Source organism: Martes martes (genome assembly GCF_963455335.1).
Source record: "Martes martes genome assembly, chromosome: 14".
Lineage (NCBI taxonomy): Eukaryota > Metazoa > Chordata > Mammalia > Carnivora > Mustelidae > Martes > Martes martes.
The window spans coordinates 39,965,397-39,982,854 of NC_137902.1; the positions used below are offsets into that span (position 1 = coordinate 39,965,397).

General features: G+C 42.2%; 1 protein-coding gene across 1 annotated transcript in view; it reads left to right on the forward strand.

Annotated features, from left to right (window-relative positions):
- ERCC6 (ERCC excision repair 6, chromatin remodeling factor) overlaps window positions 1-17,155 on the forward strand; it is a 77,266-nt gene extending 60,111 nt beyond the window's left edge. Inside the window, exons 13-21 of the mRNA XM_080822439.1 lie at window positions 1,233-1,445; window positions 1,922-2,032; window positions 2,419-2,538; window positions 2,963-3,057; window positions 9,332-9,477; window positions 9,563-10,264; window positions 11,808-12,012; window positions 12,603-12,681; window positions 13,819-17,155. Of these exons, the coding sequence (XP_080678565.1) occupies window positions 1,233-1,445; window positions 1,922-2,032; window positions 2,419-2,538; window positions 2,963-3,057; window positions 9,332-9,477; window positions 9,563-10,264; window positions 11,808-12,012; window positions 12,603-12,681; window positions 13,819-14,238 (2,091 nt within the window). The 3' untranslated portion in view covers window positions 14,239-17,155. The remainder of the gene's footprint in view (window positions 1-1,232; window positions 1,446-1,921; window positions 2,033-2,418; window positions 2,539-2,962; window positions 3,058-9,331; window positions 9,478-9,562; window positions 10,265-11,807; window positions 12,013-12,602; window positions 12,682-13,818) is intronic.
- The last annotated feature ends 303 nt before the right edge of the window (window positions 17,156-17,458 follow it).

The window sequence follows — 17,458 nt, forward strand, 5'->3', positions numbered from 1 at the left end:
CCTGCTGGGGCCTGGAGGGCAGGCACCCCCAGTCTCCTGTGCCCTTCTGCTGCGTGAACCACCCCCATATGTTTCCCATTTGTGTATTTCCCACGCAGATATGTTTTCTGATATTCTAATGTACAAGTAGGTGGAACTTCAGCCTCTGACTCTTATGTTAAACTATAGAACCTTTGATGAGGGGTACTTAGTGGAGTATCTGAATGCATTTGCTAAGTCATTTGCCTGATTTCTCCAAATGTAGATGGGCATGACATTTATTTTTTTAAAGATTTTATGTATTTATTTGACAGACAGAGAGATCACAAGTAGGCAGAGAGGGAGGCAGAGAGAGAGGGGAAGCAGGCTTCCCGCTGAGCAGAGAGCCCTGATGCAGGGCTCGATCCCAGGACCCGGAGATCATGACCCGAGCTGAAGGCAGAGGCTCAACCCACTGAGCCACCCAGGCACCCCGACATTTTTTTATTCACATAAAAGATGAGTCATTTTTTTTATATACTGTGAATTACATACCTTTTTTCCTAATGAGAGAAAATAAGTCATTAGCAATTAAATATGACCGGTAGATGTTTGATTGATCCAATAGAATGTTTTTGTTTCTAAAGAACTTGCCTTGTCAAGAAAAGATGAGTGAAGCTTGATTTTCTTCTAGCTCCTAATATGCTGTGAATAGGGAGGAAGCTAAGAAGCTGGTGAAGAATTACTTTTTTTTTTTTTTAAGATTTTTAAAAGTATTTATTAATTTTAGAGAGAGAGAGAGTGGGTGGGGGGAGGAGGAGAGGGAGAGAGACAAGCAGACACCATGCTGAGTGCAGAGCCTGTTGTGGGGCTGGTTCCCATGACCCTGAGATCATGACCTGAGCCCAAGTCAGGAATGGATGCTTAACTAACTGAGCCACCCAGACACCCCAAGAATTACTTTTTTTTTTTTTTTAAGATTTTATTTATTTATTTGACAGAGATCACAAGTAGGCAGAGAGGCAGGCAGAGAGAGAGCGGGGAGGAAACAGGCTCCTTGTGGAGCAGAAAGCCCTATGTGGGGCTCGATTCCAGGACCCTGGGGTCATGATCCGAGCCGAAGGCAAAGGCTTTAACCCACTGAGCCACCCAGGTGCCCCAAGAATTACTTTTTAATCTGTGTTACATGTCAAATAGTTTCTTTCCCTTCCTTCCCAAGTGAATGTTATTTTATATGGCGTAATCCAAATGCACATAATTCTTTTATACCATAGATTTTCTCTGGACTTGTAGCCCTAAGAAAAATCTGCAACCACCCTGATCTCTTTTCTGGAGGCCCAAAGAATGCTAAAGGTATTCCAGATGATGAACTAGAAGATCAGTTTGGATACTGGAAACGTTCTGGGAAAATGATAGTAGTTGAGTCCTTGTTGAAGATATGGCACAAGCAGGGTCAACGAGTATTGCTATTTTCTCAGTCAAGACAAGTGAGTATACAGACGTCATACAAGAAACAGTTTGGTTCTTTTTTAGTATATGTGCAAGCACGAAACAGTTTGTCTCTTTAAGACTTATAACCAGTTATGAAGAAAATGTGTTATGATCTAAAATAATGATTCTAAAAGCAAATTCACTGCTGATACTGAGGTGGCAGCCTGCAAATCTCTCTGGGAGCTTGGATCTTTCTCTAGAGTTGGTGCCCAGTAGTTGACTTTTTTAAGGCTTACCGTGTGGTTCTAGGGTGTGAGCAAGTCTTGATCTAAACTCAGGTAGATGGCCTATAAGAATGAACAGTAGGGAAAAACCAGATACTCTTGTAGTAGTTATATTTCTCTGCCTCACAGCAAGAAGCCCCTTTTAATTTAAGCCTGTTGGGGAAGGTGTGACTGTTGAGACAAAGGTGGACCTCACTGAAGGTGTGTATTTGATTTTTAAACTCTTACCCCACCCCCCTCCCAAACAGATGTTGGACATCCTTGAAGTATTCCTTAGAGCTCAAAAGTATTCTTATCTCAAGATGGATGGTACCACTGCAATCGCTTCAAGACAGCCACTGATTACAAGATACAATGAGGTGACAAGGGAATTGAACAGTAGAGCCCAGTACTACTCCGTGCAGAGGAAGGAAGAGCAGCCTCACCCACCTGAGCCTGCTTACCCTGGGGATGGGCAGCGGGTAGAGGGGGACTTTTTGCTTTTACCCCTGGGCATTGCTGGATTCTGTGTGTGTAAACAAAGAATGTATTCCTTCTTGAAAAGCCAACTCTGAGCTATTGCCAGTATAATTGGTATTAAAAGCAGAAGCGGTGAGATGGCGTCTTGACTGACCAGCGGTCTCTAGGATGTAACCCGTCCTTTTTTTTGGGAGGAGGTTTCAGTGTGTTGAATGTGTAAAGACAGAGGTGAAGAGCTGAAACTAATCCCAGCTGTGCGTGCTCAGTGTTGTGTGTCTTACTCTAGGACACATCCATATTTGTGTTTCTTCTGACTACGCGGGTGGGTGGCATAGGAGTCAACCTGACAGGGGCAAACAGAGTCATCATCTACGATCCTGACTGGAACCCAAGCACAGACACACAGGTAAAGGGGTGTACGAGTGACAGATAGTTGAGTGGCCAGCCCTTGGGAGGGGCCCTTGGTGCCCCTGTCAGCTTGCGCACGGAGCCTCCGTCTTGGTTGTTGCCTAGTCCTGAGCATGGAGGAAGGCACCCTCAGCCTCACAGGCGGGCAGCGTCACCAGCAGTTTTATCTGTAGCATTCATCACCATGTCGGGTACAAACAGAGAGGGCAAAGTTACAGACACACATTGTTTTTCAGCTAGAGGTGGCTCAGCCTGTCTTTATCATTTGCCTGTTTTATCTTCCTTAATGGGCCTGAGGTGTATTTAGTGGCATTAGGCAGAATTTGGGCTTTGGCAGGGGGAGGAAGCGGCCAGCTCTGTTTCTTTTAGTAAGCGCTTGTCGTCGGGAAGGGCATTTGTTGAAGTGCATCTCTCTGCCCTAGGCCCGGGAGCGAGCATGGAGGATTGGCCAGAAGAAGCAAGTGACTGTGTACAGGCTTCTGACTGCCGGCACTATTGAAGAAAAGATTTACCACCGGTCAGTACAGGTGTCGGCTGTGACTGGAGACGGCTCTCCTGGCTGCCGCGCGGTCAGGGTATAGCTATAGAAGTACGCCGCCAGGGGGCACCTGGGTGGCTCAGTGGGTTAAGCCGAGGCCTTCGGCTCAGGTCTTGATCTCAGGGTCCTGGGATCGAGCCCCGCATCGGGCTCTCTGCTCAGCAGGGAGCCTGTTTCCCCCTCTCTCTGTCTGCCTACTGGTGATCTCTCTCTCTCTGTCCAAAAAAAAAAAAAAAAAAATCTTAAAAAAAAAAAGAAGTACTCTGCCAGGGTTGAGCTGGGAATTTTTAAATGTATTACTTTAAAAAAGTGTTCTGTTCTTAGAGCAATAGTTACTGTAATTTAAAAGATATGTGGGGGTGTTTTGTTATTTCATTTTTGTGTTTTTTTCTTTCTCATTAAAGTAAGCTTAGATGGCTTATTGTGAGTTTTTTTTTTTTTAATTTTTTTATTTTAATAAACATATAATGTATTTTTATCCCCAGGGGTACAGGTCTGTGAATCGTCTGGTTTACACATTTCACAGCACTCATCATAGCACATACCCTCCCCAATGTCCATTTCCCCACCACCCTCTCCCATCCCCCTTCCCCCCCGCAACCCTCAGTCTGTTTCTTGAGATTGAGTCTTTTATGGTTTGTCTCCCTCCCAATCCCATCTTTCCTTTTTTTCTTTTCCTACCTCCCCCCAAACCCCCCCACCTTGCATCTCCACTTCCTCATATCAAAGAGATCATATGATAGTTATATTTCTCCGATTGACTTATTTCGCTAAGCATGATACCCTCTAGTTCCATCCACGTCGTCGCAAATGGCAAGATTTCATGTCTTTTGATGGCTGCATAGTATTCCATTGTGTATATATACCACATCTTCTTTATCCATTCATCTGTTGATGGACATCTAGGCGCTTTCCACAGTTTGGCTATTGTGGACATTGCTGCTATAAACATTCGGGTGCACGTGCCCCTTCGGAGCACCACGTTTGTATCTTTAGGATATATACCCAGGAGTGCAATTGCTGGGTCGTAGGGTAGCTCTATTTTCAGTTTTTTGAGGAACCTCCACACTGTTTTCCAGAGTGGTTGCACCAGCTTGCATTCCCACCAACAGTGTAGGAGGGTTCCCCTCTCTCCGCATCCTCGCCAGCATCTGTCATTTCTTGACTTGTTAATTTTAGCCATTCTGACTGGTGTGAGGTGGTATCTCATTGTGGTTTTGATTTGTATTTCCCTGATGCCGAGTGATGTGGAGCATTTTTTCATGTGTCTGTTGGCCATCTGGATGTCTTCCTTGCAGAAATGTCTGTTCATGTCCTCTGCCCATTTCTTGACTGGATTATTTGTTCTTTGGGTATTGAGTTTGATAAGCTCTTTATAGATTTTGGATACGAGCCCTTTATCTGATATGTCGTTTGCAAATATCTTCTCCCATTCTGTCAGTTGTCTTTTGGTTTTGTTAACTGTTTCCTTTGCTGTGTGCAAAAGCTTTTGATCTTGATGAAATCCCAATAGTTCATTTTTGCCCTTGCTTCTGTTGCCTTTGGCGATGTTCCTAGGAAGAAGTTACTGCGGTGGAGGTCAAAGAGGTTGCTGCCTGCATTCTCCTCAAGGATTTTGATAGATTCCTTTTGCACATTGAGGTCCTTCATCCACTTTGAGTCTATTTTCGTGTGTGGTGTAAGGAAATAGTCCAATTTCATTTTTCTGCATGTGGCTGTCCAATTTTCCCAGCACCATTTGTTGAAGAGGCTGTCTTTTTTCCATTGGATATTCTTTCCTGCTTTGTCGAAGATTAGTTGACCATAGAGTTGAGGGTCTATTTCTGGGCTCTCTATTCTGTTCCATTGGTCTATATGTCTGTTTTTGTGCCAGTACCATACTGTCTTGATGATGACAGCTTTGTAATAGAGCTTGAAGTCTGGAATTGTGATACCACCGACTTTGGCTTTCTTTTTCAATATTCCTTTGGCTATTCGAGGTCTTTTCTGGTTCCATATAAATTTTAGGATTATTTGTTCTATTTCTTTAAAAAAAATGGATGGGATTTTGATAGGGATTGCATTAAATGTGTAGATTGCTTTAGGTAAAATAGACATTTTCACAATATTTGTTCTTCCAATCCATGAGCATGGAATATTTTTCCATTTCTTTGTGTCTTCCTCAATTTCTTTCATGAGTACTTTATAGTTTTCTGAGTATAGATTCTTTGCCTCTTTGGTTAGATTTATTCCTAGGTATCTTATGGTTTTGGGTACGATTGTAAATGGGACTGACTCCTCAATTTCTCTTTCTTCTGTCTTGTTGTTAGTGTAAAGAAATGCGACTGATTTCTGTGCATTGACTTTATATCCTGACACTTTACTGAATTCCTGTATAAGTTCTAGCAGTTTTGGAGTGGAGCCTTTTGGGTTTTCCACATATAGTATCATATCATCTGCAAAGAGTGATAGTTTGACTTCTTCTTTGCCGATTTGGATGCCTTTAATTTCTTTTTGTTGTCTGATTGCTGAGGCTAGGACTTCTAGTACTATGTTGAACAGCAGTGGTGATAACGGACATCCCTGCCGTGTTCCTGACCTTAGCGGAAAAGCTTTCAGTTTTTCTCCATTGAGAATGATATTTGCGGTGGGTTTTTCATAGATGGCTTTGATAATATTGAGGTATGTGCCTTCTATCCCTACACTTTGAAGAGTTTTAATCAGGAAGGGATGCTGCACTTTGTCAAATGCTTTTTCAGCATCTATTGAGAGTATCATATGGTTCTTACTCTTTCTTTTATTAATGTATTGTATCACATTGATGGATTTGCGGATGTTGAACCAACCTTGCAGCCCTGGAATAAATCCCACTTGGTCGTGGTGAATAATCCTTTTAATGTACTGTTGGATCCTATTGGCCAGTATTTTGGTGAGAATTTTCGCATCTGTGTTCATCAAGGATATTGGTCTGTAATTCTCTTTTTTGGTGGGATCCTTGTCTGGTTTTGGGATCAAGGTGATGCTGGCCTCATAGAATGAGTTTGGAAGTTTTCCTTCCATTTCTATTTTTTGGAACAGTTTCAGGAGAATAGGAATTAATTCTTCTTTAAATGTTTGGTAGAATTCCCCTGGGAAGCCGTCTGGTCCTGGACTTTTGTTTGTTTGGAGATTTTTGATGACTGTTTCAATCTCCTTACTGGTTATGGGTCTGTTCAGGTTATCTATTTCTTCCTGGTTCAGTTGTGGTAGTTTATACATCTCTAGAAATGTATCCATTTCTTCCAGGTTGTCAAATTTGTTGCCATAGAGTTGCTCGTAGTATGTTCTTATAATTGTTTGTATTTCTTTGGTGTTGGTTGTGATCTCTCCTCTTTCATTCATGATTTTATTTATTTGCGTCCTTTCTCTTTTCTTTTTGATAAGTCTGGCCAGGGGCTTATCAATCTTATTAATTCTTTCAAAGAACCAGCTCCTAGTTTTGTTGATTTGTTCTATTGTTTTTTTAGTTTCTATTTCATTGATTTCTGCTCTGATCTTTATGATTTCTCTTCTCCTGCTGGGTTTAGGCTTTCTTTGTTGTTCTCTCTCCAGCTCCTTTAGGTGTAAGGTTAGGTTGTGTATTTGAGACCTTTCTTGTTTCTTGAGAAAGGCTTGCACTGCTATATATTTTCCTCTCAGGACTGCCTTTGTTGTGTCCCACAGATTTTGAACTGTTGTGTTTTCATTATCATTTGTTTCCATGAATTTTTTCAATTCTTCTTTAATTTCCTGGTTGACCCATTCATTTTTTAGAAGGATGCTGTTTAGTCTCCATGTATTTGCGTTCTTTCCAAATTTCCTCTTGTGATTGAGTTCGAGCTTCAGAGCATTGTGGTCTGAAAATATGCAGGGAATGATCTCGATCTTTTGGTACCGATTGAGACCTGATTTATGACCCAGGATGTGGTCTATTCTGGAGAATGTTCCATGTGCACTAGAGAAGAATGTATATTCTGTTGCTTTGGGATGGAATGTTCTGAATAGATCTGTGATGTCCATCTGGTCCAGTGTGTCATTTAAGGCCTTTATTTCCTTGTTGATCTTTTGCTTAGATGATCTGTCCATTTCAGTGAGGGGAGTGTTAAAGTCCCCTGCTATTATTGTATTACTGTCGATGTATTTCTTTGATTTTGTTATTAATTGGTTTATATAGTTGGCTGCTCCCATGTTAGGGGCATAGATATTTAAGATTGTTAGATCTTCTTGTTGGACAGACCCTTTGAGTATGATATAGTGTCCTTCCTCATCTCTTATTATAGTCTTTGGCTTAAAATCTAATTGATCTGATATAAGGATTGCCACCCCAGCTTTCTTCTGATGTCCATTAGCATGGTACATTGTTTTCCACCCCCTCACTTTAAATCTGGAGGTGTCTTCGGGTCTAAAATGAGTTTCTTGTAGGCAGCATATGGATGGGTTTTGTTTTTTTATCCATTCTGATACCCTGTGTCTTTTGATTGGGGCATTGAGCCCATTAACATTCAGGGTAACTATTGAGAGATATGAATTTAGTGCCATTGTATTGCCTGCCTGTAAGATGATTGTTACTGTATATTGTTTCTGTTTCTTTCTGATCTACTACTTTTAGGGTCTCTCTTTGCTTAGAGGACCCCTTTCAATATTTCCTGTAGAGCTGGTTTGGTGTTTGCAAATTCTTTCAGCTTTTGTTTGTCCTGGAAGCTCTTTATCTCTCCTTCTATTTTCAATGATAGCCTAGCCGGATATAGTATTCTTGGCTGCATGTTTTTCTCGTTTAGTGCTCTGAATATATCATGCCAGTTCTTTCTGGCCTGCCAGGTCTCTGTGGATAGGTCCGCTGCCAATCTAATGTTTTTACCCTTGTATGTTACAGACTTCTTTTCCCTGGCTGCTTTCAGGATTTTCTCTTTGTCGCTAAGACTTGTAAATTTTACTATCAGGTGACGAGGTGTGGACCTATTTTTATTGATTTTGAGGGGCGTTCTTTATTGTGAGTTTTTAAAAAATGTCTTTGAACTTGATCATTCTTTTACCTTATAAAACTCAAGGACTGCTTGTGTGTCAGCTTCATTTTAATTATTCTTTAAGAGAATGTACATACCTATTATAGTGTACCATCTTTTTTTTTTCATAAAAAAATTTTTTTTAAGATTTTATTTATTTATTTGACAGAGATCACAAGTAGGCAGAGACAGGCAGAGAGAGGTGGGGAAGCAGGCTCCCTGCTGAGCAGAGAGTCCGATGTGGGACTCAATCCCAGGACCGTGAGATCATGACCTGAGCTGAAGGCAGAGGCTTAACCCAGTGAGCCACACAAGCACCCTTTTTCATAAAAATTTTAAGAAGCAACAAAGTTGAAATACATCCTGGAATTTGCAATTGTGATCAGCATGGGTCTTTGGCTCAAGTGCTCCCGAGGGGGAGGTTGACCAGGCCACCTGTTTCTTTTCCCATCTCTCTGTACTAGTAGGGGTTTAGACAAGGGGCTCTTTAACAATGGGGTGGAGATACGGCCACCTTCTCCCCCTCCTCTGCCGGGACTTTATTCTTGAACTGCACCCCAGCTCTTAAAGGGAGGCTCCCTGCTTTCCACTAGGCACTGGGGAACTCCCAGATAGCTGTGTGTTCTTCCAGGCCTTATTCTGAGAGGGCAGGAGACGAGCTGTGTCCTGTGAGGGAGAGCGTCCTTTCAGATGTGCTTTCACCTCAGGGTAGGAGGGGTGCAGGAGGGGCAGAAACTGCTTTGTGCTGGGTCTGGGAAAGAGTGACGATGGTGTGGAGCTTCAGCATGCAGTGTGAATCAGCAGGCGGAAGGTGGGTGAGATGGCTCCCAGGGAAAGCTTCGCAGAGGCCGGTAAGGGAGTACCCTGAATCCCATCACAGAGGGGTCCTGAGGAGGGCAGGGCAGGGGAGTCTTGGTCCAGGAGTCCTGGAATCCAGCTCTTTCCAGCTGGAGAGGCTGTGAGTCATGTGATTGTATGTAGAAAGGTGATTCCTGGCATGTGATGTTAGAGACTGAAAAAGCTCACTGGGTATAAATAATAAGATACTCTTTGTAATTTAAATTCCGTCAAGCACAGGAGACCACCCGATATTTTATGAACTTTCTGAATTGTAATTTTCCAAGGCGGAAAGCTTGGGGATGATGTACACATTTGTCCAGCTACACTTACCCTATAACTCATGTTGTTTATAGCTGGAATTTCGAGCTGCAACCAAACATTGTTTTATACCAGTTTAATTTTTATCTTTTTAGACAAATTTTCAAACAGTTTCTGACAAACAGAGTGCTAAAAGATCCAAAGCAAAGGCGATTTTTCAAGTCCAATGATCTTTATGAGCTGTTCACTCTGACGAGTCCTGACCCTTCCCAGAGCACTGAAACAAGCGCGATTTTTGCAGGTATTACATAAAATTATTTCACTTAAAATCGTAAAGTATAGGAGAATTATGTCATGTAACTTGAGCATGTTTTTCCTCTTTACAGGAACTGGCTCAGAAGTTCAGGCTTCCAAGCTCCATTTAAAAAGAAAACTTCCGCCAGCTTTTGGTGCAGACCATGATGTTCCAATATGCAAAAAGTTTCCTGATTCTACTGCATCCACAAATGAGGCCCTATCAACTGAAGAGAAATCTACAGCGACAAGAGCCAAAGTAAATGCAGTAACTTCTGATCCAGGTGATCCTTTGAAAGATGCCCCCCAAACACCTTGGAATCTCGCTGGCAGTGACGAGCCTGGAGAAGGGACGAACGCAGTGTCTAGACTGGAGGAGTCATCCGTGATTAACGGACAGGGGGATTGTCCAGATTCTACGAGAATCAGCAAAGCGGACGGGCTCTCTAGTGAGGAAAGCATCAATGAAAAGCAGGGTCTTTCTGACAGACGAGAAAGCTGCCAGGCTCAGACAGAGCCTCTTTGGGAGAAAAAGCAATCCGAAGGTAATTTTTGTAAGCACAAGTCAAAAACGAAACATAGTGCGCCAGAGGAGGAGCCCCTGGAGCAGCCTCTGAGGCCCGCGCAGAAGCTGAAGAGCTCTAAGCATCGCAGAGATGCCAAGTTTGAAGGAACTCGGATTCCACACCTTGTGAAGAAAAGGCGGTACCACAAGCGGGACAGTGAAAATGAGAATGAGACCAGCGAACAGAGCAATGATGATTATGTCTTGGAAAAGCTTTTCAAAAAGTCAGGTAATCTTTTTGCTGACTTTGCCACGGGTCAACAGAAGAGGAGTAGGCTGGTTCTAGCAGCACAGCCTTGACTCGCAGGGCAGAGTGGGTTCGCAACTGGAAGTATCTGTTCTTCTAAAATTCAGATTTGAAATGTATCGACATTTTGAAAATCCTATTTACCTCTCTCTTCTGAAGACCTAGAGGAATTTGAAACTCTGGAGCACAACAGTACTTGACTTACAGCCACACACAGGAGGGGTGCAGTGCTCTGAGTAGGTTTGTACTACTGACCAGTGATAGGAAGTTTCTGTACGTGCTGTCTTCACCTGATTTTCCAGCCACAGATTAAAGTAACAGCCATGGGGGAGAGGCAGGGCAGGCTTCCTGGAAGTAGGAACGCTTGATTGCTCCTGTCAAAGGAGAAAACTCAGGAAAGCAGACTCAACAGTTGCTCAGAACTGGGGAGGACAGGCAGTCCTGCACAGCATTGTCATCCCTGGGTTGTCATCCTGTTCAGGCCTTGGCAGTCACTATGTTCACAGCATGATGGCCCCAAGTTACCAGAGATCACTGTCTGTCGTTCTTGGTGCAGGAGGGCCAGGTTTCTGTATGACATTTCAGGAAAAACCATTTGGGCCTGAAACTTTTTTGTAAGGTAGTTTACTGGAGACTTTCTGTTTTTTTTTCTATAATTCCTGGTCTGTTTTCCTAGGAAATGATCTCTTTTGCCTAATTTTCAAGTTTATTTGCTCAGAAGCATTGAAAATATTCTTGTAATAGTTTTTTTAAAATATGTTCCTGTCTCAAGATATTTTCTCCCTTGTCATTTCTAATTTTGTATATTTCCTCCACCCCTTTTTTGGTCGGGTTAAGCTAGTGGTTTGACTATTTTGTGATTTTTTTTTAAACATAAACCAGCATTTTAATTTATTAATTAGGTCTATGGTTGTTCTCTACCTCATTAGTTTTTGCTTTTATCTTTATTACTTTCTTCCTTGTGCTTTTGTTTTTGTTGTGTTTTGGTGAGGGTTTTTTTGGCTGAACTTTTATAAGACTCTTTGACTTGGAAATTTAATTCATTTGTTTTTATTCTTTCATTTCTATTGATATATAAATATTTAAGGCTGTGAATTTTCCACTGGTGCCTGCATTAAGTTCTGCTGATAAGTAGCACTTTCACGATCATTACTTTTTAAAAATTCCATAATTCTGGTTTATATTTTTATATTTTTCCTTTCAATAAAGAACTGATTGATTAATAGGAGGCTTTAAAATTTTCCAGATAGCAGGGATGTTGAAGTTGTGGCAAATGTGGCAAAGGCATTATACTTCGGTTATTACAAAACAGGGATAGTGACTGGTCCCTACCTTGTAGGGTAGTGATGAAGGTGAGTGGCAGTGGCATTTGTAAAGTCCCTGCGTCATGAGAGTCACCTCGGCAAATAGCTGAAAGTGTTCGTTGTTTTTTCTCTACCCACAACATACTATACTATACCGAGGAAAAAAATGTGACTGTGTACAAACTGAAACAACATGTCACTGTTCCCTTTGTTCTTGCTAGTCGGAGTGCACAGTGTCATGAAACATGATGCCATCATGGACGGAGCCAATCCAGATTATGTGCTGGTGGAGGCGGAGGCCAACCGCGTAGCCCAGGACGCCCTGAAAGCTCTGAGGCTCTCTCGCCAGCGGTGTCTGGGGGCAGCGTCTGGTGTTCCCACCTGGACGGGCCACCGGGGCATTTCTGGTGCGCCAACAGGAATCAAGTAAGAGATGACTGCCTTGCCATGACATGAGGAGGCCAGACCACCTAGGCTAGGAGTACAGCCAGAGCAGGCGTGGTAGAAAATTGCTCAGGGAGCAATGGGGTCACCCAGATTTGGAGGACATGGGGAACGACATATAATCTTACATTTTGCCTTACATTGTCCCCTGCTTTCCAAAGCTGAGTTTTCAGGGGAAGGAGACATGGTCTGTTTTGTTTAAGAGAAGATGTTAAGAATAAGGTAACAGAATAGCGATTACACTTTAATGAGATGGTTAGCCAGTGTTCAGCAGTCAGTAACCACTGTGCTATTCGGTATATTCGTTTAGAATAATCTTCCTACCTAGAATCTGAGGATAGTCTCCATCCTGTGTTGAACAAGATATTGAGTGGTTCTTACTTGAAATGCAGCAGTTACTTCCTAGGAGGGTAAAGTAGAAAAATTAAAGGGGATGAGCATGATGGCTATCAAAGAATAATCTTACAGAAGAAAACTTTTCCAGGAAAAGATTAAGTTGTCGAAAGGGCATTTTCGTCTCTTAAGTCACAAAAGCAAACGTTTTATCTACTGTGATTCTTTTCCTTATTTAGGAGTAGATTTGGTCAGAAAAGGAATTCCAACATCTCTGTGCAGCACCCTTCTTCAACAGGCTCAAAGGAGAAATGCCAGGTAATACGATAGCCTAGCTGCTTCTCTTGTCCGAGATTTACCTGACTGAATTGCCATGAAGACTTCACCTGAGTCAGATGTGAGGAAAAACACTGGCATAATGACACCTGGTGTGTGTGTTGTAGGCTCTGATTAATGAAGCACTTACACTTGAAGCTAAAAGGACCAGCCGACTTTGTAAAAGACAAAGTATTAAACTCAAATCTATAGCAGAATCTGTGTTTTGGCCTGAGAAAATTAACACAGGGGATAGGTGATGTGTGAGTTGCTGCCCATTCTGCCTGCTCCATCCAGAGGTGAAGTACCAGCTCCAGAGAACACTGCCCTCTAAAACGAAGGTGGAGAAAAGCCCTTCGAATGTTGTGTGTAATGTACTAGCTGCTGGAGCCTGGTGCCCGTCTCTCCTGGTCCTGTAACCCCTGGATGCCTTGAGTGCTTCACTGAGTAAAGATTAGACCAAACCCTGTCATTCAGTGCTCTCGCTTTTGTCTTTTCTAGTCAAGGGCTATGTTGCTGATAAAAGTTGAAGACTCCCAAGTTGAGACTCCTATTTTAGATTAACATGAACACATCTGGAATAGCAAACCCTTTTTGACTTCCCACGTTAGGTTCTTTTGGCAATAGGGATGTGGAAAGAAGTTAGGTTTGTGTTGTTCTAGGGCAACTCACATGAGGCGCAAAGAGGGAAAGAGTCAAAAGATTGAAAAGTGAGGAGAAGGAAGCGCAGCTGTGTAACCGCTCCTTGTCCCACAGTGCCACGGTCAGGGTAGATTTGGGAGTAAGAGCAGGAGAAGCCTGCAGAACCCACCCGTCCTGGAACCGGCTTTCCCGCCAAAGGGAGGCTCGGTGCCGCCACCTCCCCTCCCCCTTCTCACCACACAGAATGATGATGAAGTGAAGAGTATAGTTTGGGGGATTTGGGTTTTTTCCAGAAATGTTCTTTAATGTTGGGTGGATTTCAGTGCTTGTCTTTCGCCCCTCCCTTTTTGTTTGATGATCTCTCATTCTTTGCTGTCAGCCTCATTGCTTGGGGCTCCAGTGTTCATCTATGGTCTATGGCTCCTCAGGGCCTTTGGGGAAATAGTGGGAGCATGAACTAGAAGCTGGCGCATCACTGCAGTGGTATTCTTTCTCCAGGACGCTGTCACAAGAAAGGATGGGAAGGATAATGCTTCTGAGCACTTCAGTGGGAAAGTAGAAGATGCAGAGTCTTCACCCGCGGCCCTCTCTTCGTCTTCACTGTTGGCTAAAATGAGAGCTAGGAACCACCTGATTCTGCCAGAGCGGCTGGAAAGTGAAAATACACACCACGAGGCATCTGCGCCACCTCCCTCCACCACCGAACACGATGACCTGCTGGTGGACATGAGAAACTTCATCGCTTTTCAGGCCCACGTGGATGGCCAGGCCAGCACTCGCGAGATACTGCAGGAGTTTGAATCCAAGTTATCAGCCTCACAGTCTTGTGTCTTCCGAGAACTGTTGCGAAATCTTTGCACTTTTCATAGAACTTCTAGTGGTGAAGGAATTTGGAAACTTAAGCCAGAATACTGCTGATCAACATTACTTTTTAAACTTTCAATTTCCTAATGGAAATGATTAATAATCATGTTCGTCAACAGAAGTTGGCTGCGTCTGATGTTTACTTTGATATCTACCTCATAATTTAAAACTTTAAGGAAGAAGAAATTCATCTCTAAAACTGAAGTTTTAAAAATACTTGGGTTGATTTTTTTATTTTGGCACTATGAATTATGTTACAAAATCAGGGACCTAACAGTTAATACTTGGATCACATTTGTTCCTTCACCCAAAAGATGCCATCAGGGAGCCCATTACTACTCATTTAGATGTTTGTAGACAAGAAATCTCAAGAATTCTTTTTACTGGTGCTAAAAACATGTCTTACATTCAGTCAGACCTATTCAATAAATTAGCTCACCAATATCTGATAACAGATACTTATTTTTGGTGCATAGCTTTTAAATGTTTAAATTTATCATTTGCCACCCATAAACAAATGAGACTTACTGTCTTTTGAATATATTAATTGCCTTTAAAAAGTCTTCCTTTTAAGGTACTGTAAATCAGCAGGTATTTTCACTAGCAAAGCATGAAATAGCTTGGTAATAAATAATGGGGCCTGTCCTTGCAAAAGGTTGTAGTGTACTCAGCTTACATTGGCTTAACTTAAAGCAAAGGACATCTTTTTCCCCTCTATGGGGACTGTTGGTTTTAGGAAAATAAAATATATTATCTTAAAAAAATACACAAATCTTAAGCAGAATCAAAAGTGAGTGCAAATAAAAACACACACAGGCATTACAAACGTCACTCCGGACCACAGCTGGTGTGCCACCATTACCATATCGTGACCACTGTTGTGGCCCCCTCTCTCTGCTTATGTGCTGGGAGGGGACTTGGAGCATTTTTTACTTTATTTTCTGTTTGCTTCTCTAAGGATGCTGATTACTTTGTATTGGGCACCATCGCTCTCCTTACGTGTTATCTTCTGTCCAGTTGTGTCCACCTCTCTTTGTCCTTTGCCTTCCCTGCGACGCTCCTGTTCTAGATGTTTGGTTTTCAGCTGTTTCCTGGCTATTGCTTATGCATTTATAGTTCTGTGACGGTGTTGTTTTGATCCTCAGTTTGTTTTCTTAGCTTTGATTTTCTTGTTTCCCTCTCTCTGTTGTTTTATCATCTCAGCCCTGAAGTCTTGTTTTCTTAAATTCATTACATTACTTAAATTTCTTCTCGAGCTGTCACAGTGGAGTTCTTTCTTGGGCTTGTTCTCTGTGGCAGACTGTTTTTCCTCTCTGCTTTCTCCATATCGTGCTCGTCTTCCTCCCATGCCGTTTCTTTACACCTTGTTTATGTTGCAAGTGAGCAGCTCCGTCCATATCTGTATGCCCTTCCCCGTGACCCAGACAGAAGGGGTTTGGGTTTGGGAGTGGGAAAGAGCCTCTGCTGGGCTCCACGCAGCTCTGGTTGGAGGATTTGCGTTTTACCCCGCCGTTCCGGAGATTTTGTTAAATAGCTCGGGCCAAAGAATCCTAGAGGTATGGAGGAGATGTCCTAGAGTCATGATTCCCACCAGGATTTTCTGCTGCTCTTTAAAAAATTCTGGCTTATTCATCTTGTTCTGTTTTTAGAGTGATTTACGTATTAGGGGAAGAGGATTCTATTATTTTCTTCGGTCTCCTGTCATTATCTAGAAGTCATAGAAAAGATTTTTAAACAGCTCAATAAATCCTAAACTTGAGAATTTGGCTCGGAAGGGAGTCAAAACTCATGACTTTTGTTTCTGGGAAGTTCTTTTTTTATTTTCATTTTTGTAATCATTAGCCTGTAAGGAAATCGCTTCCCCCTTATTCTCAGATTGAATGCAGTTCATTTTCTCTTTCTTTCTGAAATCCAAACTCTACTAGAGTAAGAGGTTTATCTTTGTATTTTTTTTTAAGGATATTATTTATTTATTTGAGAGAGATTGAGAGCATGAGCAGGGGAGAGGGAGAGGAAGACTCCCCACTGAGCAAGGAGCTCAATGCAGGGCTGGATCCCAGGACTCTGGGACCATGACCTGCCCAGCACCCTGGGATCATGACCTGAGCCGAAGGCAGGTGCTTAACCGACTGAGCCACCCAGGTGCCCCAAGAATGAGAGAAGTTGTAACCTTCTCATCAAATAGAAAATGCCATCAAAAGTTATGCAGTAAAAGCAGGGTGGTCCTCACTCTCATTCTTAGCTCTGCCACCAGCATGCTGGGACCTTGGGTAGGTCACCATCCTGCCTGTGTCTCAGTGTGGACATCTATAAGCATTGTCATCATGCCTCCCAGGTGGAGAGGCTTAGAGGAAGATACTCTTAAGTGTAATGTTTTTAACAATACAGAGTAACTTATTCGTTTAGGTAGAATCTACTTTTTGGAACTTAAAAAGCTTCGTACGATATAGACAGATTTAATGTATTTAACGTGTTATATTGGTATCAAGCAACAATAAAGGATTTTAAAATTTTGTGAAATTTTAAAACTTCCTAGTTCATACATAAATATACTATCACCGTTAAAACAATTTCAGGCAATTAGTGTATATTTATTCCAGGTTGTTTTTCCATGTATTGCAAATACATGTGGCAGAGATGGCTGCTGTCATGTGTTTCCCCCTTCCTCTACTGATGAGTTTCTGGAGTTTTGCTAGGACGCCTGCTGCTTTGCTGAAGACTTGGCTTCCCCACCTCCCTTGCAGTTAAATTGTGGCCTCGTGACTGGGCAGTGGGATGTGAGTGGAACTTACAGATTGGGCCCTTAAATAAGGGATTGGGTGTATATTCTTCTGCTGGCTGAGATTCTGGGGGACCTTGAGCAGTGATATGGGAGCTGTGGAGCTTGTGTGTTGAGGCTGGAGAAGCTGGCCTGCCAGCCTTGAACTGCTTTCCTTCTACCTGTTACTTAAAAGCAAAATAAATTACTGACTTGCTTAAACCACTGTCTTTTGGAGTCTCTTTATTATAGAACCAGCTTTGTCATATAGGTATGATTTAACGTAGATGCGATTATATTATCCTTACTGCTTTGCAGCTAACTTTTCATTTAATGTTACATGCAAGACATCTTTTCTTCCTTGCAATTAATAGTTCTACCTTCGTGGAACTGCTGGATTAAAAATGACATAGATTTTTAAATTTAAAAAAATTTTTTTAAATTTAAATTCAATTTAATTAACATATACTGTCTTATTAGTTTCAGAGGTAGAAATCAGTGGTTCATCATTTGAAT